At 37.1% G+C, this 24525-nt stretch overlaps 1 protein-coding gene across 4 annotated transcripts in view; it reads right to left on the bottom strand.

Annotated features, from left to right (window-relative positions):
- TANK (TRAF family member associated NFKB activator) overlaps positions 1 to 16017 on the bottom strand; it is a 95860-nt gene extending 79843 nt beyond the window's left edge. The window contains exon 1 of one of the 4 annotated variants that reach the window (XM_030326525.1): positions 15826 to 16017. Coding sequence is in view for 2 of the 4 variants with exons in the window: in XM_030326528.1 (XP_030182388.1) it covers positions 543 to 550 (8 nt within the window). In the remaining 2 variants the exon portion in view is untranslated. Of the gene's footprint in view, positions 1 to 542; positions 838 to 907; positions 989 to 15825 lie in introns of those variants that run through there. The other 3 variants (XM_030326524.1, XM_030326528.1, XM_030326523.1) reach the window with 3 other exon arrangements.
- Between the last annotated feature and the right edge of the window lie 8508 nt (positions 16018 to 24525).

Below are 24525 nucleotides of genomic sequence, written 5' to 3'. Positions count from 1 at the left end.
TCATTTTATTTTCCTACATTTTCATATCACTTCACTTCTGTTACTACCCTTTTTCCCTTAGGATAACTTGTCAAAAGCATCGGTGAGATAAATGACACTTTACATAGCAAGGCTGCTCTACTTTTGCTTGTTACAGTATAACAAGGGACACACCCACTCCTTGGTTTGAGTATCTTCCCCCTACGTTCTTCGCTTGACAAGCACAGCTTTTTACACCTGTAACTCATTGTTTCTGTTCACACGAGAGTGGAGACCCTAAGTAACGCCTGGTTCCCACTGCGGGTAGGGTATGCTTTTGCTTTTTCCGCCTCGCCCACCCATTCTCTCCGTCACCCTCGGGGAAGTTACCCCACTTCTCATTGACACGGCTATGATGACACCCCACAGGAAAGCAGAGAGCGGAATTATGCAACAACCTTGGGAAGAACAGAAAGACCTATTTAAAAGTTTTCGAAAGAATAACCACGATAATACTAGCTTCCGGAAGACAACCCTTGCCCCAAAGGGAGTCTGGGACACTCGTGCCGGGACCCACTGCTCACCCAGACATCGCAAGCCCTGCCTCCCCTGTCTCCCGGCGAATAGGTCAAGTCGGCGCGAGCGCTGGACGCGGAGTTGGGCAGGATCCCTCCCCACGGGGCGTCACGGCGGGGACAGCGTTGCAGTGCTGACGTCGCGGGCCCGGAAAACCCCTCCCGGGTCCGCTCTGGGACGTACACCCGGGTGGTTTCTCTCGCACAACGTCCCTCTCCACTCTTGAGAGCTGGTTGTCTCCGCAGCTCTTCGGCTTCTTTCCCTGCGGCACCAGTACTACCAGCGCACCGCCCTCGCTCACACACACAAGTTCCCCGCCATTGTGTTCGACGGGTTCCGAAAGACGAACTCGCTCGCGAAGTTTCTTACTCACAGTTCAGGGATTCCGCGCCCGGGATCGGCGGCGCCCGGCCGAGTGAATCGACCGGAAGTTGCTTTCCGTTCCTGTTCAGAGGGCAGCGCCTGCGCGCGGAGCTTTTAACCCTTCACCCTCCACCCGGCCAGGCCGAACCAGACCCCTCTCGCCCCACCCACACTCGCCCCGCCCGTCCAAGCCCCGCCCGTCCAAGCCCCGCCCCGTCCCGTCTCACTGGGGAAAGGAAAAAGGACGGCAGCCAAAAACCATCAATGTCAAGGTTAAAGGTCACCTGCCAGCCTTGGTTAGAATTTTTCCTAAAGAGAAAATAACCAGGTTTAACATCACCCTGTAAGTGGGTTAGCATACACAAGAATCATCTGACAGACTTGTTAAAGACGGAGATTTACCAATTCACCCCTAGAGATCTTAGAGTTCAGAGCAAACTGGGTTGTGGGCGGAAGCCTGGAACCTGCATTTTTATCGAATCCTCATGTGAATGTGATTAAGGTGGTTAAGGTCCACACTGAGAAGCACTACACACACACACACACACACACACACACACACACACACCCATTTGGCTTTTTCCCAACTGTAACACCTTTCACTAAATATACTTGCTAAAGTTGGATAGTTGGTAAATACAAGCAGAACTTCATAGAAAATTCTCATGAATTAAGACTTCCCCATTATTCCATTTCCTCGGCATGCGTGAATATTCTCCAAGATAGAAATTTTAGACATTACATCTACAAATGTTGGAACTCCCAGTTTTAGCTCTGATACCTACTGGTTCAGGCAAGTTGCTTAACCTAATGAACCTTAATTTCTTGTCTGACAAATGGAGACAGTGATAACCTACTTCGCTGGATGAATGGTCAATCCAATAATGTAAGCAAAAGCACATGGTAAATTTTAGAATGTTCTGCAAATGAAAGATATTGTCCTGACAGCCTCATGTCAGGCTGGCTTCTTGCCACCATCAAGGTTTTCCCTGGGATTCTTTGCATGAAACTACTGCACATGTGGAAGCTTCCTGACAGCATTGAAGTCTAGGACTTTCCACATTGACTGGAGCATAATTGCATCTGACTGAATGCATATAGCACTCTCAGAAGCTTCCATATTAATTACCTATTTATTTATTTAATTTAAAAAATATTATTATTATATAAATATTTATTTTTGAGACAGAGAGAGAGAGAGAGAGAGAGCATGAGCGGGGGAGGGGCAGAGAGAGAGGGAGACAACAGAATCTGAAGCAGGCTCCAGGCTCCTATCAGCACACAGCCCGACACAGGGCTCGAACCCATGAACTGAAAGATCATGACCTGAGCCAAAGTTGGGTGCTTAATCGACTGAGCCATCCAGGTGCCCCTAAAAATATTTTTAGAACTCTCACTGCTTTTGTACATATCTTACATGGGTTGATGCTGTTTGAAAAAGACCTCATCACCAAGCACAAGCATACTAAGGACATTGAAGTAACAGTTTGATAGACAGGATTAAAATGAGCAGGAGTGGCTCGGTGGGATGAGCATCTTACTCTAGATTTCAGCTCAGGTCATTATCCCAGGGTCGTGGGATAGGGCCCTGCATTGGGCTCTGTGCTGACAATGTCAAGCCTGCTTGAGATTCTCTCTCTCTCTCTCTCTCTCTCTCTCTCTCTCTACCCCCCTCCCCTGCTCACACTCTTTCTCTCTCTCTCAAAATAAATAAATAAAAATTAAAAACAAACAAACAAATAAATAAATAAAATGACTGTGAATACTATAGGCTGTTATCAGGTACAGCCTGCTCTAGAACATAGGTTCTCTATCCATAGACTTGGCAAAATCTTCTGCAATTGAGAACTTTCTTGTCCTAGGGATCTTGGCCAAGCCCTGCCTGAACAGGTCTTCAGTCAGTGATTCTTTCTTCATTCTGAAGACTCAAGCCCAGCTCTGGAATTTTTGAGCTCCCTTTTTTCTGGTCACATGGTCCCATATAACTTAGAAGGTGGTATCTTCTCATGGGAACTCAGTATCTTGCTCGCTGGGATTGTAGTTTTTCTTTGTTAGAGCAGGAGGATCAGATTCTGGTTGCCTCACTTTCTTCTTACACTTCTGAGCCATGGTTATTTGCATTACTTTCCTTAAGCCTGCAAGTCCAAGGGTTTAAAAGCCTGCCAAGTTGCAGTGCGTTTTTAAATATTGAGCTTACTTTTAAAAGTTAAAGCCAAAATATATTGCAAAAAACATTTAAACAAACAGAAACATCTTGTATATAACATTGTGATCAGTTGAAAAGTTTCTGTAGTAAGTAGTAATTGAGTTAAACATGACAGTAAAACACTGTTTTTTTAAAGAATTTATTTTTTATGGCAGTTTTGGGTTTATAGCAAAATTGAGTGGAAAGTACAATATATGCATAAGCCTCTTCCATTATCAACATCTCCCACCAAGTGGTACATTTGTCACAACTGATGAGTCTACATCAACGTAATATTATCATCCAAAGTCCATAGTTTATTTTAGGGGTCAGTCTTCATGTTGTACATTCTATGACTTTGGACAGATAGATAATGACATGTATCCATCATTATAGTATCATACTATAGTAGAGTAGTTTCACTGCCCTAAAAATCCTCTGTGCTCCACCTATTCATCCATTCCACCCCCAGTCCCAGGCAACCACTAATCTTTTTACTGTCTCCATAGTTTTGCCTTTTCTATAATGTCATATGGTTGGAATAAAAAGGTACATAGCCTTTTCAGATGGACTCCTTTCACTTAGTAATAAACATTTCAGTTTCTTCCATGTCTTTTCATGGCTTGGCTGTTTATTTCTTTTTAGCACTGAATAGTATTACATTGCTTGGGCGTGCCAGGTTATTTATCCAATAACCTACTGAAGGACATCTTGGTTGCTTTCAATTTTTGGTGATTACAAATAAAGCTGCTATAACATAAGTGTGCAGGTTTTTGTGTGGACATAAGTTTTCAACGCCTTTAGGTAAATACAAAGGAGTGGAATTGCTGGATCATATATATTTTTAGTATGTTTTTTAAAAATGTTTACTTACTTATGGGGGGGTGCAGAGAGAGAGAGGGAGAGAGAGAATCCCAAGCAGGCTCCATGCTGTCAGCATAGAGCCCAACCAGTGTTTCGGTCTCAAGAACCATGAGATCATGACCTCAGCTGAAACCAAGAGTAGGACGCTTGACCAACTGAGCCACCCAGGCACCCTTAGTATGTTTAGTTTTGTTGGAAGCTATCAAACTATGTTCCAAAGTGACTGGACCACCAGCAATGTATGCCCACCAGCAATGAATGAGAGTTCCTGTTGCTCCACATCCCTGTCAGCATTTCGTGTTGTCAGTGTTCTGGATTTCAGCCATCCTAACAAGCATGTAGTATATCTCACTATGTTTTAATTTTCACTTCCTTGATGACATATGATGTGGAGCATCTTTTCATATGCTTATTTGCCATCCATACATACATCTTCTCTGGTGAGATATCTGTTAGGGTCTTTGACCCATTTAAAATTTGGGTTTTTATAAGCCATACAGAGAAAGACAGATACCATATGTTTTCACTCTTATGTGGATCCTGAGAAACTTAACAGAAACCCATGGGGGAGGGGAAGGAAAAAAAAAAAGAGGTTAGAGTGAGAGAGAGCCAAAGCATAAGAGACTCTTAAAAACTGAGAACAAACTGAGGGTTGATGGGGGGGGGGGGTGGGAGGGCGGGGAGGGTGGGTGATGGGTATTGAGGAGGGCACCTTTTGGGATGAGCACTGGGTGTTGTATGGAAACCAATTTGACAATAAATTTCATATATTGAAAAAATAAAAATAAAATAAAATAATATAAAATTTGGGTTTTTAGTTTTCTTGTTGTTGAACTTAGAGTTCTTTGTGTATTTTGTCTAACAGTCCTTTATCAGATGTATCTTTTGCAAGCATTTTGTCCCAGTCTGTGGCTTGTGTTTTTATTCTCTTCACATTATCTTTTGCAGAGCAGAAATTTTTAATTTTAATGAAGTCCAACTCATCCAACTTTTTAGTAAATTGAAAGAGCTGCTTGGTGACTTCTAATTGAAATGGTGGAATGTAATAATACACCTAGAATGCATAAGCATTTTGAACGTGGAGATGCTAAAGAATTTGCATAAGGAAGAAAAAATTAAACATACACATTTCTTAAATATACTTTTTCCTCTTTTGAATTCCATGATATTGTAGTCATAAAGAGAAATGGCTACATATTTCTCCAGTGTATGAAACATGCATGCATGCTGGGATAGATAGAGGAATTTCATGCTAAAACAGTTTCAAACATTTTCCTTTTTCTATAATGATGATTAATTTTTTAGAATTGACATACAGTATGTTTTACTGAGGTTAAGACTTGAGTTGAGACATTTATTTGAGGATTAATCCTTTAAAAGGTTGACATAATTTCCCTACAATTTTCCTTTATTCATATTATGTTTATATACCTTAGGTTAGCAAGCAGGACTTTGAGGTGGAGTGGGATGAAAATGAGAACTGAAAAAAAGGGGGGCACCTGGGTGGCTCAGCAGGGTAAGGACCTGACTCTTGATATCAGCTCAGGTCATGATGTCATGGTTCATGAGTTTGAGTCCCACTCTCTGCCCTCTGTCTCCCTCTCTCTCTGCCCCTCTCCTGCTCTCTCTCTCTCTCTCTCTCTCTCTGTCTCTCTCTCTCTCTATCAAAAATAAGTAAATAAAATTAAAAAAAAGGAAAATGAGAACTGCATACTCATTGAATATATTTTAGGTTCTATTTTCAAACTGCTTAATATTTTATTGAGAGTTCTGAATATAAATCTAGGGAAAAGGAAAGCTGCCAGTATAAACACCTACTACAACTTGGAATGCCAGGTATGCATCAATGATCTTAGCCAAATCTTTGATGTGAAATATCACTATTAATAGAATCTGGTTGACTTCTGATTTAGGATGACATCTGGACTAGCTGTTTGTGCCTTAGACTCTAAATTAAATTACTAAAGAAAAATTAGAGAAATATGAAAACTCATAATAGTTTTGAAAGGAAGAACTGGTGGCCAGATCCAGCATGTATGGATGGCTGAGCAGGCTCTCCCCTGTACAGAGCACCCAGCTGACAGAGGTGGTCACTTGCCAAACCTTGCCCCCTTGGGCTTGAGTATACCCCAAAGGGGTGCCTTTTTCTAAGTCAGAAAAAGATGTCAAAAGAGAAACTGTAACCCTATTGACAAGCATCCTAGTAACAAAATGTGACAGGATTTCCAATCATTTGCAAGACCCGTGGGATTGAAATGGACATCACCTTTGTTTCTTGAAGATAAAGAATAATAATGGTTATAATTGGCCTGAAGAATAGTAATAAAACTATCTGCCTCATGGCACCTACTAGTCAACTAAGCAATTAAGTCCCACTACTATGTGGGACCTTCACATAGTATTGGACAATTCTTTGCCCAAATATTACCCAATAATACTTCTCTCTGTTGTCCATTTTGGAGCTGTGGTTTGGAGTATACCAACATGATCCCAATGAGAGTGGACAAATGTTCCATATTTAAGGGTATGTGAAGCCAATAATGAAAAGGGATGAGCAGACAGAGCTGTGTGTTGGGCTCTCTCTCAGACTTCGATTTTTAATCTATGGTTCCTATCAAGGAAAAGACCAGTGATTGCTGCTGATTAACCAGGAATTCTCCTCTTCATAGTGAAATAACTAGGCAATAAGGGTAAGGGATTTTGGCTCAGGTAAATACCTATAGTGACAAAATTGATAAATGTCAGCTTCAGGCAAAAGTGTAGCTGTGACTTGTGCATGTCTTCTTGTCTCTCAGCTCTATATCTGTGCTGAGGAACTAATAGAAATCGAGCAGATAATGAGAAGAACTAAGAAAAATCCATACATCTGGCTAGTAAGGGCTATAGAATGCTGGGAATAAGAAAATACAAGACAAAGCATCCATTTTGAAAGATTATGCTGTATAAAGGAAGAAAATAGAGTTCTCAAAATGCAAAGAAAATGAACACTTTGGAAAATGGTTTACCAGAAGCATAAGTAAATGGAAAAAATCTGCTTTGCATTTTCTATGAAAAAAGAGATGTCATATTAGACAGGATATTAGACGAAGAAAAGGAAGGACCTAGCTAAGAGGCAGGGAGAAATAACAACAAAGTTGGATAAGTTAAGATTATAGAAACATGCAATGGCAAAATTCAGATATTATTTGAACATAATCAAGGATGGAATCAATACTACAGAATATTAATCAATGATTAGAGTAAAAGCTTGAAAAACTCTCTCAAATGTCAATGGAAAGGTCAAACAGAAGAAAACCATGAAATGGAATAGTGGAAAGATAGTTCTCTACCTTCTTCCTGGAGAAAAGATCAGAGTAAATGGAACAGAAATACCAACTATAGATACATCAGAAGATGTATCCAAAGCAATTGGAGATGAAAAGGACTCTAAGTTTTGAAACATAATTAATGGAATGAGACCAAACACTTGGACATATCCTGATAAAATTTTGATATTAAATGATCTATCAATTTATTTATTCAGCAAATATTTTGTGAGTGCTTGCTATGTGCTAAAAGTTGGGGCTACAAAGATGACTAAGACACAGTCCTACTTTAAAAGAACTTCCTGTCTGTTGTGGGTAACACACATAGAAGAAGCAGGCAATTGCTCCACAATGTGGTATTACAATATTACAATACGGGTTAAGTATAGGGTACTTTGAAAACACACTGGAGAGGCTTGAGTTCAGGCTTGAGAGATGAGGGAAGTTTTCTTATATCTAAAGTACAGCAAAAATTCAACAAGAATACAGGAAGAAAAAAAATAAATTACTTGCAAAGAAAGAAAAATAGAAAAAAATAGACTATCTTCAACATTAAGCTTCAGAAGCTGAACAGAATAACATCTATAATTGCATGGGAAAGGTTTAACTTTTAAAGTCTATACCCACCCAAGTTGTCATTCACATAGGAAATGAAAACAAAGATATTCTTTGATACTTTAAGGCTCACAAATATACCACCCATTTCCTGAAATAGTTGAAGATACACTTGTGTTGGTCAAGAAGGTAATCAAACTTTTAAAAAGAAGGAAAGGTAAAATTCTGAGATAAAAGAAATATTTCTAAATATTGGAAATAATTTAATTATTGGATTAAGTAAAAATCTGTAGCAAATATAATGAGGCTATTAAAAGTAACTTTGAAGACATAAGGTGCAAGTATAAATAAATAGCTTAATAAGAATGTATTCTAAAATTCTTGTTTATAGAAACAAAAACTCAAGTGGGTGGAAGAGAAGTGGCAGGAAGTAAAATGTTCTAATTTACTAATTTTCTTATCTTCTACATGTAGGAATAAGAAATAATAGATAGGATGTCCTTTTAACAATAATAATTGAACATATATTGTTTTAGGTTCTTTTTTAATGTGATGGTAAGTGGCTATAAGTAGAATTCAAATTTTTATGGTTATTTTTTCACATTAAGAGAGGAAGAATGAAAAGCAAACATTGCCCATATAACAAAGATATAAAACTCTTACTTCCTGACATTTAATCAGTCCCCCAATAAGGTAACTCATATGAGTACTCCTCTGCAACATTTCTTGCATGCATATACTTTCTGTCCTCATTGTTAAACACTGTCTTCATAGCCATTTTCTGTTTCTATTGCCACTCTTTGTTCAAGACACCATCAATTCTAATGTATCATACTAGCCTCCTAATGGTTCACCTCCCTTTCTCTCTTGTCAAACTCTGAATGTTATACTCAGTGAACTCCAGAAGGATAAACTCAAAGATATCTATACCAAAGCATATTATAAGCAAACCATTGAGAGCCACAGATGAAAGAATCTTGAAAATAGTAAGACAGAAGTGACTCATTATGCACAAGGGAGCCTCAGTGAGATTAACAGCCAATTTCACTTTGAAATCATGGAATTCAGAAGGCAGTGGGATGACATATTTAAAGTGCTAAAAAAAAAAAAATAGATGTCAACCAAGAATTCTCTATCCAGAAAAACTATTCTTCAAAAATGAAGGAAAATTTAAGATGTTCTGAGATAATCAAAAGCTGAATGAGTTCAGTGCTAGTAGACTGAAGGAGTTCAGTGCTAGTAGATAAAGGGAGTCTTGAAGGCTCAGATAAAAGGCTACTAGACAGTAATTCAAAGCATTACAAAAAATAAACTTTGACAGAGGCAATTACATTGGTGAATATGAAAGCCAGCATGATTATAACTCCTCTTTTTATTTCCTACATGATTTAAAAAATTCGAATGCTTTTAAAAATCATAAATCTACATTAATGTGTACATAGTGTATAAAGATAAAAATCTGTTATTACAACAACATAAGAGAGAAGCTAAGCTGTATAGGAGTAAAGCTTTTGTATATTATTGAAGTTAAGTTGGTATTAATTCAAATTGGGTAGTTACAAATTAAGTTGCTAATTGTAATCCTTATGGTAAGCACTAAGACAACATTGAAAAAAATACATAAAATAAAATGAGAAGGAATAAGGTGGTACAAAGCCAAGAACCAATTAAACACAAAAGAAGACATTAATGTAAGAAGTGAGGAACAGAAAAATGGTATAAAGCATACAGAAATCAAATAGCAAAATGGCAGAAATAAGTTCTTCCTTATCAGTGATTTCTTTAAATATGAATGAATTAATCTTTCTAATCCAAAGGCAAAACTTAGCAGAATGGATAATGTAACATGATCAAATGATATGGTTCCTACCAGAGACTTACTTTAGATCCAAAGACATAAGTTGAAAGTAAAATGATGGAAAAAAGATTTTCCATGCAAACAGTAACCAAAAGAAAGATGGGGGTGGTTATATTAACATCAGACAAAATAGCTTTCAAATCAAAAACTGTTACAAGAGACAAAGAAGGACATTATACACTGACAAAAGGGCCATTAATCAAAAAGATACAGTAATTATGCACATATACACACCAAACAATAGATCCCCCAAATATATGAAGCAAATATTGATAGAATTGAAGGGAGAAACAGACAGTACTACAATAACAGTTGGAGACTTTACTACTTACCGCTTTTTTTTACTTTACCACTTTTAATAATGGGTAGAAAACAGAAGATGAAAAAAGAGAGAACTTGAATAATAGTATTAAGCAACTAGACTTAACAGACATCTATAGATCACTCCACCCGACAACAGCAAAAGACACATTACTCTCAATGGAAACTTCTTCAGGATAAATCAAATGGTAGGCCACACACACATACAAAAGCCTCAATATATTTAAAAAGATTGAAGCCATACAAAGTATCTTTTCTAACCAGAATGAAATGAAGCTAGATGCCAATTAACAGAAGGAAAACTGGAAAATTCAAATATGTGCAAAGTAAGCAGCACATTCTTAAACAACCAATCAAAAGAGGAAATCACAAGGGAAATGAGATTTACTTAGAGATTAATGAAAACAAAATTGTACTATACCAAAACTTATGGAATGAGTGAAAGCAGTGCTCAGAGAGAAATTAATAGTAGTAAACATCTACAATAGAAGAGAAGAAAGATCTGTAATCAATAACCTAACTTCACACTTCAAGGAACTAGAAAAAAAAGCAAACTAAACCCAAAGCTAGCAGAAGGGAGGAAAGAATAAAGATTAGAGCAGAGATAAATGAAATAGAGAATAGAAAAACAAAAGAATCAATGAAGGCTAAGTCAGTTCTTTGAAAAGACCGCAAAATTGACAAAACTTTTTCAGAGAATAATAAGTAACTAAAGTCAGATATGAAAGTGGAGACGTTGTTACCAACCAAATAGAAATAACAAGGATTATAAGACAATACTATAAACAACTATCTGTTAACAAATAAGATGATCTAGCTGAAATGTAGAAATTCCTAGAAACACACAAACAATGAAAACTAAATCTACAAGAAACAGAAAACCTGAACAGACCTATAACAAAGAGATTGAATCAGTAATCAAAAACTTCCCAACAAAGAAAAGTCTTCTTCACTGGAGAAGTCTATCAAACACTTTAAAAAGAATTAGCATCTATCCTTCTTAAATGCTTTAAAAAAATATAAGAGGAAGGAATGCTTCCCAACTCATTTTATGAAGCCAGCATTACTGTGATATCAAAGTCAGACAAAAACACCAGAAAAAGAGAAAACTAAAAACCAACATGATTTATGAATAAAGATTTAAGATTCTACAAAATGCTAGTAAACTGAATTCTATAGCATATTAAATAGATTATGCATCATGATAAAATGTGATTTTTCCCTGGAATGCAAAGATGGTTAAAGAAAAAAAATCAATGAAATACACTACATTATCGAATAAAGGAAAAACACCCTACATGATGCTCTCTACTGATGCAGAAAAGGCATTTAACAAAACTAACATCCTTTCATGAATAAAAAAAAAGACTTAGAAAACTAGGAATAGAAGGGAACTTCTACAACACAAAAAAGAGAATTTATGAAAACCCATAGCTAACATCATACTCAATGATGAAAGACCAGAAGTTTTCCCCCTGAGATCAGGAAAAGACAAGGATGTTTTCTTTCACCACTACTATTCAACATTGTCCTGAAAGTTTCAGCTAGAGGGATTAAACGAGAAAAAGAAATAAAAGGCATGTAAATTAGAAAGAAGCAAAAATATTTATATTTACAGATGGCATTATTTTATATACAGAAAATATCCTGAGGAATCCACAAGAAAGCTATTAGAGCTAATAAGTGAGTTTGGTTGCTCCTTAAAAAGTTAAAGAGAATTACCATATGACTGCACAATTTCACTGCTTGGTATATACTCAGGAAGAATTGAAAACAGGTACTCAAACATATACATGTAAATGCATAGTCATAGCAGCACTATTTACAATAGCCATAAAGTGAAAGTAGCCCTACTATCCTACTCAACAATACATGAATGGATAAACAAATTGAGGTATATACATATGATAGAATATTGCTTGGCCATAAAAGGAATGAAGTACTGACACATGCTACAGCATGGATGAATCTTGAAAACATTATGTTAAATGAAAGAAGCCAGTCAGAAAAAGTCACATGTTACATGATTTCACTCATACGAAATATCCAGAACAGGTCCATCCATAGAGACAGAACATGGATTGCCAGAGGTTGAGAGGAGCAAGAAAAGCAGAGCACTGCTTAATGGACAACAGAGTTTTCTTTTGGGGTAATAAAAATGTTTTAACACTGGATAGAAGTGGTTGGTTGCACAACCTTGTGAATGTAGTCAATGCCACTGAATTTTTCACTTTGTAAAGTTTAATTTTATGTTATGTGGCTTTTACCTCAATTTTTCAAAAAGGGAGAAAATAAGAAAATCTGAATAAACTATGCATTGAGTTAAGAAAAATGTACGAATACTGGTTCCTTAATGTACCATACTAATGTAAGATGTTAATAACCGGGGACACTGGGTGATAGGGTGGTGTATGGAAACTGTTGTGTTTGCTCAACATTTCTCTAAATCGAAAACTGTTCTAAACAAACAAAATCTATTAACTGAAAAAAGACTTCGTTGTCCTAAATAATTCTTGGATCAAAGAGGACACAAAACTGCAAACTTATTTTGAAAACTTAAAATAATGAGGGGCCTGGGTGGCTCAGTCATTTAAGCATCTGACTTCGGCTTAAGTAATGATCTCACAGTTTACGAGTTTGAGCCATGCATCAGGCTCTCTGCTGTCAGCTCGGAACCTGCTTTGGATCCTCTGTCTCCCTCTCTCTCTCTGTTCCTCTCCCGCTCATGCCCATGTATTCTCTCTCTTAAATAAACATTAAAAAAAAAAACCTTTGAAATCATAAATAAACAAAATTGGTAATGAAAAAGCGTTATCTACATGATTGTGGAGATTATGAAAAAGTACGAGAATACTGTGTATGGTAATACCTTTGAAAAATTTGATGACAAGGATCATTTATAAGCAACCTAAACTGCGTGAAAAAAACAGCATAAAATCCAACAATATCAATAACCATAGAAAATATCAGAAAGCTTTTAAAGAACTACATCCAAAAGTGGGTGCCAAAGATAAACAGTGTGAAGATTTGCTCTTTAAATATTTCAAGGAACAGAAAACTCTCATTAAACCTTTTTAGAACATAGAAAACTTTGGTATTTTTATCAGAAAATAAAAATACAGATTCATTTCACTTGTGAAAATGAAAGCAAAAGTTCTCAGTAAATTACAGATATTTCTTTTTTTTTAATTTCTATTAAAAAAATTTTTTTATGCTTATTTTTTAAGAGAGAGAAACAGAGCACGAGTTGGGGAAGGGCAGAGAGAGGGAGACACAGAATTCAAAGCAGTCTCCAAGCTCTGAGCTGTTAGCACAGAGCCCTATGTGGGGCTCGAGCCCATGAACCACGAGATCGTGACCTAAGCCAAAGCAGACACTTAACCACCTGAGCCACCCAGGCACCCCCAGATAATTCTCTTTTGGCATACATTTTCTTAATATAAATTGGCATAAAATTAATTTGATTTTTTTAACATTTATTTATTTTGAGAAACAGAGACAGAGCATGAGTGGGGGAGAAACAGAGAGAGAGGGAGACACAGAAACCAAAGCAGTCATAAAATTAATTAATTTGGACACATACTTTGCACACCACTGTTGGTTATAACAGAGTTGTGGCTTACAACTAGCTCAGTCATAATAAGGAGAAAGCTTTTTTGCACAAAGCTGTAGGAACAGCTGCTTTGTTTGAGTATCTGGTTACTCTGCCTGGATAGGGTTCCTTGGCTATGCTACATTGTTTTCATTCTTTTCTGTTAATTTGAGCTGCGAACTAAATTGTGAAGCCAAAATAATAGAGGAGAGGCATCTAAGCATGTGGATAAAGAGAAAATGAGGAAATGTGTAGGTTTGGCTTGGTTCATTTTGATCAACTAATTTATTATTTTAACTAAAGCAATAACTAAATATGCTTTATATTATAAATCTACCTTTATGATGGAGGCATGATTTTTTATAACATGTTTTTTTAAGTTTATTTATCCGTTTTGAGAGACAGAGTGCAAGCAGGGGAGGGGCAGGGAGAGAGGGAGAGAGAGAGAGAGAGAATCTCAAGCAGGGATTCACACTGTCAGCACAGAGCCTGATGTGGGGCTTGAACTCACAAACCATGAGATCACAACCTGAGCTGAAATCAAGAATCAGAAGCTTGACTGACTGAGCCACCCAAGTGCCCTGATAACATAGAAATTTTAAATAATGCAATTACCATATTGTGTAACAGCAGAGCACTATATACTTTAAAGAGTATAGAGACATAGAGTTGTCTATAATAATACCAAAATTACATTGAATTTGTTTAACATGAAGTACTGACACACCTTTACTAAAATAGAATGAGAAGTAGATTTGGTAGTTACTTGGTTTTCATGATAAATGTATTTATCTCAAACCAACAGCCATCGTCATTCTTAATGTTAACCACTAGGGAAATTCCCACTGAGATCAGAACAAGACATGGTTAGCTGCTATCTCCTCTGTTATTAAACACTGTTCTAGAAGTTTTGGAGAGAAAAAAAAAAAAAAAAAAAAAAAAAAAAAGAGGAGAAAAAATTATATTTTTCCTAAACAGGCATCACATATGAATTACCTAACTAATTTAGAACAAATAGAAGAACAATATAATAGCTGGATACAAGATAAAAATACGAAATAAAGAACTCTCCTAAATGATAGCAGTAATTAGTTAGAAAATACAGCGGAAAGAACATCCCTCTCCAATAGTGTCCCTAACTCTACACACAAAAACGATAAAATATATTGGAATACATTTGGTAATAAACAAAGAACCTGTATGTTTCCCAAGGCCTTAATATACGGAAAGAAAAATAATGTGTGCAGACAGGAAGGTTCTGTATTGTAAGGATGGTCTTTTCCTTCAATTAGTGCCTAAGTTCCATGAAATTCCAGCTAGAACTGTTTTTTCTTGGCAGAATTTAACGAATGTATTTAAAAGTTTCCACTTGGCCATGTCTTTCGCTGTCACAAGTGTTTAAGGAAATAACTGGATGTTGGCCGTAGGGCCCTACTAGCTGCTTGCAGGAACCTCAGTCAGGTCCAGCCCTGAACCTCAGGGCTCAGGTTTAAGCCCTGGGTCTGCCACTTACTAGCTGGAAGATCCTGTAACTTTTTCTCTAGCAGACATTCAATAAATGGCAGCTATTGATGCTAATAATGATTTCTGATGTTTAATCTGTCCAAACTATCAACTTTTCCTAGGACTATCCTTAAGAAAAAACTTAAAGAAATAGTACACAATCCTTAAATATTCATTTTTGATAGTGAATATAACAGCCAATTGGTAATCAAATAAGCCTGGATTACCGTAATGGTGAACTCTTAAATGTTTTAAGATAGGAAATGCAAAGTTGTCTATAAGGTTAATATTTTACTGTAAAAAAATATTCATTAGCATATGTTTCTTAGGAGATGAAAAAATACTAAACTTGAGTTAATTTTTGAATGGACACACTGGATCAGGCCAGAAGTGATCTTTAAGAATTTAGCTCCCCAGAAGTACAAATATATACAGTATTATTTTACTTTTAAATCTAGTAAGCTAATTATACCTTAACATATGCCAAATACATATCTTTCAAGTCTTACATTATGTTATAAAAACCACTCATTGGAGAAGATCTATATTCCAGATATAAACTTAAAAAAATTATTTCAAGTAGAGACATACATTTGCTCTTAAAAGTTGAGAGGAATGTAAAAAGAGCACAGTATTTTCAAAAATTTTCCTTGGTCTCGGCTAGGGGCCCTATTTTTTAAAGGCCAAATTTCCAGTTATGACAATGAATACAAGGCATTATCGAATCATGTCATAAATTACTCACTTTGCAGAAGCAAGAGCGGAACAAATCTGCAACGCTTCAGTCTAAGACATCCAGTCCACCTTGCTAGTTGAGAATTGGTAGGAACAACCCAAGTTTGGCTTATCTCTTTTCCAAGTTAGAAGTCTTCCTTCACAGAGTAGTGCTCTTGAAAGACGTAGGCAGTTACAGAGTCTGGAAACTTTATCTGCAGACTCTAGCAATCCCGCCCAAACTGTCCTGAGCTCTCCCTTGTGTTGAACTGGGAACTTCCACTGAGAAATCCCCTAAATTGAAGACTTCCTTATTTGTAGCTCTCAACAGCCAATCGTGGCAAGATATTGAAATGAAGTAAAGACTACCAGAAAATGTTCTGTAAACCACCCATGACTATAGCCCTGACTTCCTTCTGAATCAAAGATACTTTTTCTTGAATAGTTAGGGCATTTTAACAAAAATCCGGAAATTGTAAACACAAAAATATTTTTGTATGAAACACATTTTCATGCAAGAGAATTTTAAAGTTCATTTGATAAATGGCGCTTTTTTTTTTTTTTTTGGCTTTTAAGAAGGCATTTTTCAACCTAAGCGGCATATTTATAAACAGCAGGTAATGACTAGACTTGAGGGTGGTTGTCTTTGTTTCAAGGCCTTCAGAGGTCACATGGATGAAGCCTGGTAATAATAAAGTTTATGCTGGATGCCAGAGCATCATCTCAGGGACTAATGAAAAAGGTGAAGCAAAAAAGTCTCTTAATTCAGCTTTCTCCTTGGGAGCTGAGGTGCCCTGTTCATGTGGATGAGTCCATGTTCTAGCACACTGGGGAAATGCTCCACAAATGCGTGTATTCTTCTCAGGCCACTTGGAGCAAAACATCGAGTTTTACATGCAAATGGAAGGCAGCATAGGCACCACAGACATTTTTCTTTGTTATAAAATTTTAGAGCTGGAAATGTCCTGAGACACCATATGTTCCATTTCCTTTTTATTACAGATGAGGAAACAGGAGAGGGTAAATCCTCAAAGTCACAAAGAAAGTTAGAGGCATCTGAGGCTTTGTATCCAAGTGCACTTTTTTTTTTTTTTTTTACTGTACTATACTCTCAGTACAGCAAGTTATTGAGCAGGAAAATGACCGTAATCACAACAACAACAAAAGGTGGAGAGTCTCTTTGTTCAATTTCTGCATTTTGCAGATGAGGAATTTGAGACTTTACCAGAAGTTCCACGGTCAGAAGAATGACTAGAATTTAGAACTTCTGATTGTCAGTCTAGTTTCTTTTCTTCTCTTTTTTTTAAGGACTTTTATTTTTTTAATTATTTTATTTTATTTACTTTTTGAGAGAGAAGGTGCGAGTGCGCGAGGGGCAGAGAGAGAGGGAGAGAGAGAATCCTATGAGGAGAGAGAGGAGAGAGAGAGAAAGAGAGAGAGAGAGAGAGAGAGAGAAAGAGAGAGAATCCCATGCAGGCTCTGCACTGTCAACATGAAGTCCCAAGTGGGGCTCGAACTCACAAACTGTGAGATTATGACCTGAACCAAAGTTGGATGCTTAACTGATTGAGCCACCCAGGCGCCCCTAGTTTCTTTTCTACTTTAAAACATTGCCTTCTCTTAAATTAGATGTTAAATAAGTCTGAGATATTTCTACCCATGATGACATTATTCTATGAAAAGGAAATACTTAAAAATTTTTAAAAATGTTTATTTAGTTTTGAGAGAGAGAGATACAGAGAGTGTGAGTGGGGGAGGGGCAGAGAGAGAGGGAGGCACAGAATCTGAAACAGGCTACAGGCTCCGAGCTGTCAGCACAGAGCCTGATGGCTCCGACCCAGTGCTCAAATCCACCAACTGGGAGACAGGACCTGAGCTGAAGTCAGACACTTAACTGACTGAGCCATCCAGGTGCCCCTGAAAAGGAAATACTTTTTAAAATGTCTAAAATGATGAGTTAGCTTGTAATGAAAAACATTCCGTTTACTCATCTAACATACAGTGAAATATTAATTTCTTTCAGAACTTTGTGTTTTACAAATTATCTTACTGATATCAAACATTAAACTCTCTTGTATACAATGGAAAAATAAAACCTATCTAATACTGTAAGTACCACAAAATAAAACAGTGGAAGGAGAATTTTCTTCTCAAAAATTTATATTTTCCCATGAGCAGAATTTTAAAAATACACCTTAAAAAAAAAGTGGTGCTGATGTCTTAACTGGGAAATGCCCTTTTGATCTCTCTATTCTGTGCCCTTTCCCTTTTCTATTTACTTTGGCATGTGAGCTTGGCTGATGTCCAAGCGCCTGCAGAGCAGGCTAGTCCTGAGTACTTGGCCTCAACCTGGAGGGGCACTGGCTGCAAGAGGGTCTTGAGGCAAGACAGAGAAGCTGTAGTTAGAGATTTTTGAAAATCTTTTTGAGTGTATGGTATTTAAAACCTGTGCCACCGACTGGTTCTGGCTCTAGGCAGAACATGTGAGGTAGATGTAAGTTCTTAACTCTGTTGTCTTTATCAGTTCCTTTTCCTATTCCCTCCCCCTCCTTTTTTCCTCTCAGAGTCATAAACCCCGTGACCAGGCTGATAGAAATGTGGAGATTACTGCAGGGGAGGAAGGAGCAAAATGGCACCAAGCCAATATGGCAAAGGTTAGGGTACGATGACCCGGGCAGGAGGAGATGGGAGGGTGCTCCAAGCCCAAATTAGAGAATGAGAGGCAAAAGTCAGGTTCCCATTCAGGCAGAGGAGAGTGGCCAAGGAGTTTCTAATCAAATAATGAACATATAATGAACAAATAATGCCACCTTGGGGTGGCAGGGTTCTCAGGGCAGATCTGGGTGAAAGGTCTTCCTAAGAAGAATTCTAGGAAAGCAAGAGTCTTCCCTGGGAAAAGTGGAGGGCAGGAAGGCCAGTGCCCTTCATTGCTGACTGGGATTCAGGGATAGGTTCTCTCCTCCATGAGGGGACACCAAGTACCTGCAACTCTGGCCAAGAAGCTAGTTAAACAGCTGGGCTGCATGGGATAGGTATCTGATTGAGCAACTTGGTTCAGATGATGGATCACATGGGAAACTTCAGGGTGGATCCTTGTTCCAGGCATGGTATTTGTAGAAGCAGTAGAATTTTCTAGCCTCCACTTGCTGGCAGGCTGATGTCCATTATAGGGCACATTATTTAATACAGATCTTTTCATTCACTGATACTATGGAATTTTAGAGGTGAAAAGAAGTTCAGATGTTTTCCCTACCAATTTTTATTTCTTCTTATGCCTAATTTTGAAAGCTGCCAGACTGACAAGAAGTTAATGAACAGAGAGTATATCACCTCCAATCCCTGCTCGATATGCACTAGTTTGGCTTTAGGAAGGGCATGTAAGAATGGTGTAATCAGAGACAACAAGAAGATGGGAAAGGAAAAGGAGGGTGATGCAGAAGGGTTTTTTTTCTGAGAGTGGAATAGTGAATTAGACTTCATGCCTTTTCTAAAATATCAATTTAGGAAAATAGGGCAGACTGGGAGCAGATTCAATGTCATTAGTTAAGAAAAATGACAGTGCACCTTTTGATTGTGAAGATTTAATTATCCTTCAATTTTTTCCTTTCTAATCTGTTATGTATAATTTAGTAAGTCACACACAAAAGCAAAACCCATGGTACTTTCTTCAGGGTACAACGTGAACTATCTAACTTTCCATTAAAAATCTTATAAGTTGACAAAATTTCACCAAGGAATAAATGCACCTCACTATTGAAATGTCTGCGTCTGATGTTATGCATCCTACTTTCTCTTTTAGTGGCCAAGGTAGTGATACATTTAGTTTATTGCCAAATAGCCTTTTTATTTTGATCTATATACTGGGATTTCTCCTGTCCAAGGTTAATGAGAACTACCGACCAAAAGAATGAGTCTCACAGTCATTTTCTTTCTAAACTGAGAAACCCAGAAAAATGGTTTAGATATTGGAACAAAGAAAATAAAAATTACTTGGCTCCTTCACAGAGATCCAGAATTTATAAATGGTAGAAAACAAATTTGCATTACTGGAAACATATTTCTTTTGGATTTATGAATTCATGAAATTGAAATTCCTGCGAGATGCTTAAAGTCATTAAGGTCGTCAATAATTTTCTATGCAAACACATACAGTACGGTAATTTAGTCCTGATATAGTTTCTAATATTAGCAGGATTAATAGTTCATACTTGTAATTTTCTACAAATGAGGAGATTAAAAAAAACCCATGTTAACCCATCTGTAACCTCTAAGACGCAATGACAATGAGATAGAAATTAGAGAGAAAAGAGGGAGAGACAAAAAGGATAATCCATAAACTCTGGGTTTTTTTATGGCTTTAAGAAAATAAGTCAAACTTTCAAAGACATCTGCCCTTTGGAAACTGTTTAGCTTGATTCCGGGGGGGACACTGGAAGGCTTAACTAGTTGAAGCTCACAGAAAGATTTCAGGGCCCTTTGTGTGTTATTTGTTCTTTGGTTTACCAGTTGCCTTTGAATTTGTTCATATTTGGAGGGATGCCAGAGCCATGATGAAAGAGTCAATAAACATGGTTCTAAGTAAAATCACAAGCTATTGTTTGAGGAGGAAAGATTGAAGTAGTGCTGGAAGTGTAAGAGAGACAGAACACAATTGTGTATGTGTGCATGCGTGTGCGTGTGTGTGTGTGTGCATGTTGTTTTTCATATAACCTGGTTGAATCCCTTCACTTCAAAGAAGGAGAAACAGACTCCAAGAGGTTGATTTTGTCAATATCAAGCAGCTGATTGATGGTGTTGACAGATTTCCACTGGCATTAGACAACCTAGTTCCAAAGTACTTGATCATCTCTGACTTTATAATTTGAGGATGCTGTAAAGGTTTGAAAGCTGAGTGGGATGTGATTAGAGAACTTTTTCTAATTACCCTATTGGTGTTGTGTTTTGCCTCTTGTCATTGGGTTTCAGGTTTTAAAATATTGTTTGGATGGGGAAAAAAATCCTAGAAGCACTGCTTTTCCATGCCATTCATTTATTCATTAGTCCTTCATTCACCAGTTGCTCTATGCTGATCACCTCTGGGGAGAGGGTACCATAGAACCAAGCTTTTTGTTTAACACATCAGAGGAATTGAAAATCACCTCTTTGTTAAGAGGCATTATAGCAGAAGCATTAAGCACATAGATACCTGAGCCATATTGCCTATATTCCAGATCCTGATTCCATTCTTGAATAGCTTCTTGTCTAAATCTTATGGTACTTTTGAGGATCAAATTGGTGAGTATATGCAAAACATTTAAAACACTGAGCACATGGTAAGACTATATAAAAGGTTTTTTGTTATGTTCTTTATTCCTTGTCATATTTTTATTTACTGTCTCTGTAAAAATCATAATGTGAATATGTACAAGGACTTCAGGAAAACCTGACAGAGGAAATTAAATTATTTAGCAATATATTTTGGTTCATCTATGCAGCATCCATACTGACTTTTCTTATTCCCCCTTATAGCCTATGTGCTGTTTGGGAAGCTAATTCCATTCCTGATACATGGGTAAGCAATGATCTTGGTGAATCCCAGTACTCTTGTTTGGAATACAGAGGTCACTTTCTCACTGAGAGTAAACAAGGATGCACAAAGCTTGTTATGTCTGACAGCCAGCCTAACTGTACAAAAAGCTTCAGCCTTAGGATAAGCCACCACTGGGTGTCCAGAAAGAGTGATAGACAAAAATGAATCTTTAATGGTATCTCTGAGTCTTTGAATCAATCAACTTTGAAGTTCCTGACTTTGTTATTATGTAATCCCCAAAGTCTTTTTCTATTGTTTAAGGTAGTTTGAGTTGGATTTTCTGTTACTCATAATTGAAATCTTGACATAATACTCATATAGTAAGAAAGAAGTCATGAATAACAGCAATAACCACACACACACAAAAATAGCCTTTTGGAGAATTTGCTACTTGGCAAGCACTGTCCTAGGTACTGATCTTTACAACTCCCTGAGACAGGTATTCTCTTTCTCTGTCTCTCAAAGTTTGGAAGTCTGAATACCATGTGCAAAATATTATGACTGCAGTTCTTATATTTCCAACATGGCCTGTTTGTGGCCTATTTTGTGCTAATATTTTTGCAGAAACAGATGTATAAAATCCAATTAAATCACAAAACTCCCAGAAAAAAACATAGGTGGCAAGTTCCTTGATATAGGTCTTGATGATTTTTAAGATTTGACACCAAAAGCAAAGGCAACAAAAGCAAAAATAAACAAGTGGAACTACATTATACTAAAAAGCTTCTGCACAGCAAAGGAAACCATCAATAAAATGAAAAGACAACTTGCTGAATAGAAGAAATATTTGTACATTATATATCTGGGAAGAGGTTAATATCCAAAATATATAAAACACTCATAAAATTCAGTGACAAAAACAAAACAAAACAAAAAAAAACTCTGATTAAAGAAGTGGGCAGAGTATCTGAATAGTCATTTTTCCAAAGAAAACATACAGATGGCCAATAGACACATGAAAAGAGGCTCAACATTACTAATTATTGGGGAAATGCAAATAAAAATCACTTCATACCTGTTAGAAAAGCTATTATCAAAAGACAATAAATAACAAGTGTTGGTGAGGATGTGGGGAAAAGGGAACCCTTGTGTAACTAGTGGGGATTTAAATTGGTAAAAAAATTTCCCCCCAAAAGTTAAAAGTTAAACTACCATGTGATCAGCAATTCAATTTTTGGGTGTTTATAGATAAAAGAGAAAGCACTAACTCAAAAAGATACCTGCACCTCCATATTCATTGCAGCATTATTTACAATAGCCAAGATATAGAAATGATCTAAGTAGTCATCAATAGATAAATGGGTAAAGAAGATGTGGTGTATATATACAACGGAATATAGTTGAGCCATCAAAAAGAATGAAATTTTGCCATTTGCAACAACATGGATTGATTGACTTCAAGGGCATCATGCTAAGTAAAATAAGCCAGACAGAAAAAAGCAAATACCGTATGATCTCACTTATATGTGGAACCTAAAAACAAACAAACAAAGAAACAAACAAAAACTGATCTTATTGATGTAGAGAACAGATTGGTGGCTGCCAGAAGTGGGGGGTCAAGGGTGGGTGAAGTGGGTGAATAGAGTCAAAAAGTAAAAACTTCTAGTTATAAAATCAATCAGTCACGGAGATGTAATGTACAACATGGTGACTATAGTTAATACGGTATTGCATACTTGAAAGTTGCTAAGAGAGTAGCTCCTAAAAATTCTCATCGTTGAAGAAAACTGTAACTATATATGGTGATGGATATTAACTAAACTTATTGTGGTGGTCATTTTTCAATATATACAAATCTTGAATCATTATGTTGTACACCTGAATCTAGTATAATGTTATATGTCAATTATACCTCAATTTAGAAACCTAATTGGCCAGGGTCCCTCTTCCCTATTCCCATAGATAAATTTTTAAAAATGTTTGTTTGTTTGTTTATTTATTTATTTTGAGAGAGAGTGCAGGTGAGCAGAGGTGGGGCAGATAGAGAGGGAGAGAGAGAGAGAAAATCCCAAACACCAGTAGTGCAGTACTGGTACAGAGCCTGACAAAGGGCTTGAAACCCCCGAACCATGAGATCATGATCTGAACTGAAAACAAGAGTCAGGTGTTCAGTTGACTGAGCCATCCAGGTGCCCCTTAAACAAATTCTTTGAACCTTTATTTTTTAGGGACAAACATCTCTTATCCTCCCTCTTATATCAATCAAGGTCCAATCAGGAAACAGAAAACATACAGTAGTTTGAATAGGAAAAGTTTAGTATAAAGAATTATTAACTATAGCAGCTGATGATCTATAAAGAGGTAAAGACAACTAAAAACAAAACAAAACCCTAGGACTCAGAGTACCTAAGGAAGGAACAACGTGGAAAAGAGCCTTCCTCTCCAAGGCTGAAATTCTGGCCACATTGGAAAGGATGTGGCTTCACATCACTGGATTATAGAGAATTTTGCTTGGTTGCCCGGCCAGAACTGATCCACAGATGCTGAGGAAAGAGGTTGAAACACTCCTCCTAAATGTAGGTGGGCCAAGACTGGGATGCTGACTTCTGACACAAACGAGACTCATTGGGAAACTGTCAATAGACACGTTATTGAGACTTGATGGGAAGCCATCCATATGTTTGCCACTGAAACTCAGTGGGGGTGTGTGCCACTGGGTGAACCCCAAACGTAAAGCTGGAAGCAGTGAGATAGGAACCAGAAGAAGCAAATAGGAAACACCAGACTCAGAAAGTGAAGCCCTATTTCTCTCATAATGTCTCTCCAGATCCCTGTACTGACAAAGGTTACCATCATCTTCACTGAAAAGGAGAATTGTTTCAATATTTTAGCTCCATTTTTTCAGAGTAGACAATAAAGCGTGGCTTTGGAACTGGGAGACAAAATATTTTTAGCTAGCACACTTTTGAATGTAAGGGATTTGTTTTCATTATATTCTGTTATGTCAATATTTAACAGTAGCTTTTACTAAGCATATTATCTATATTACTTGAAGGTAGGTAAAACAGTGTTAACTACAAAATGTCTCTTCAGGCGTGGTCCCCACCAAAATCTTGGGGCTCACCAAATCGTCCTTGAGTGATGTCTGAAATAGGTTTGACCTTTATTTACAATACAAGACTTTGAACCCAATTAAATCTATCCATTAAGGAGAACCATTAT

This window comes from Lynx canadensis, chromosome C1, assembly GCF_007474595.2.
Source record: "Lynx canadensis isolate LIC74 chromosome C1, mLynCan4.pri.v2, whole genome shotgun sequence".
Taxonomy (NCBI): Eukaryota; Metazoa; Chordata; class Mammalia; order Carnivora; family Felidae; genus Lynx; species Lynx canadensis.
Note: the sequence above shows the minus strand (reverse complement) of the source record. Positions and strands in the feature narration are given on the sequence as shown.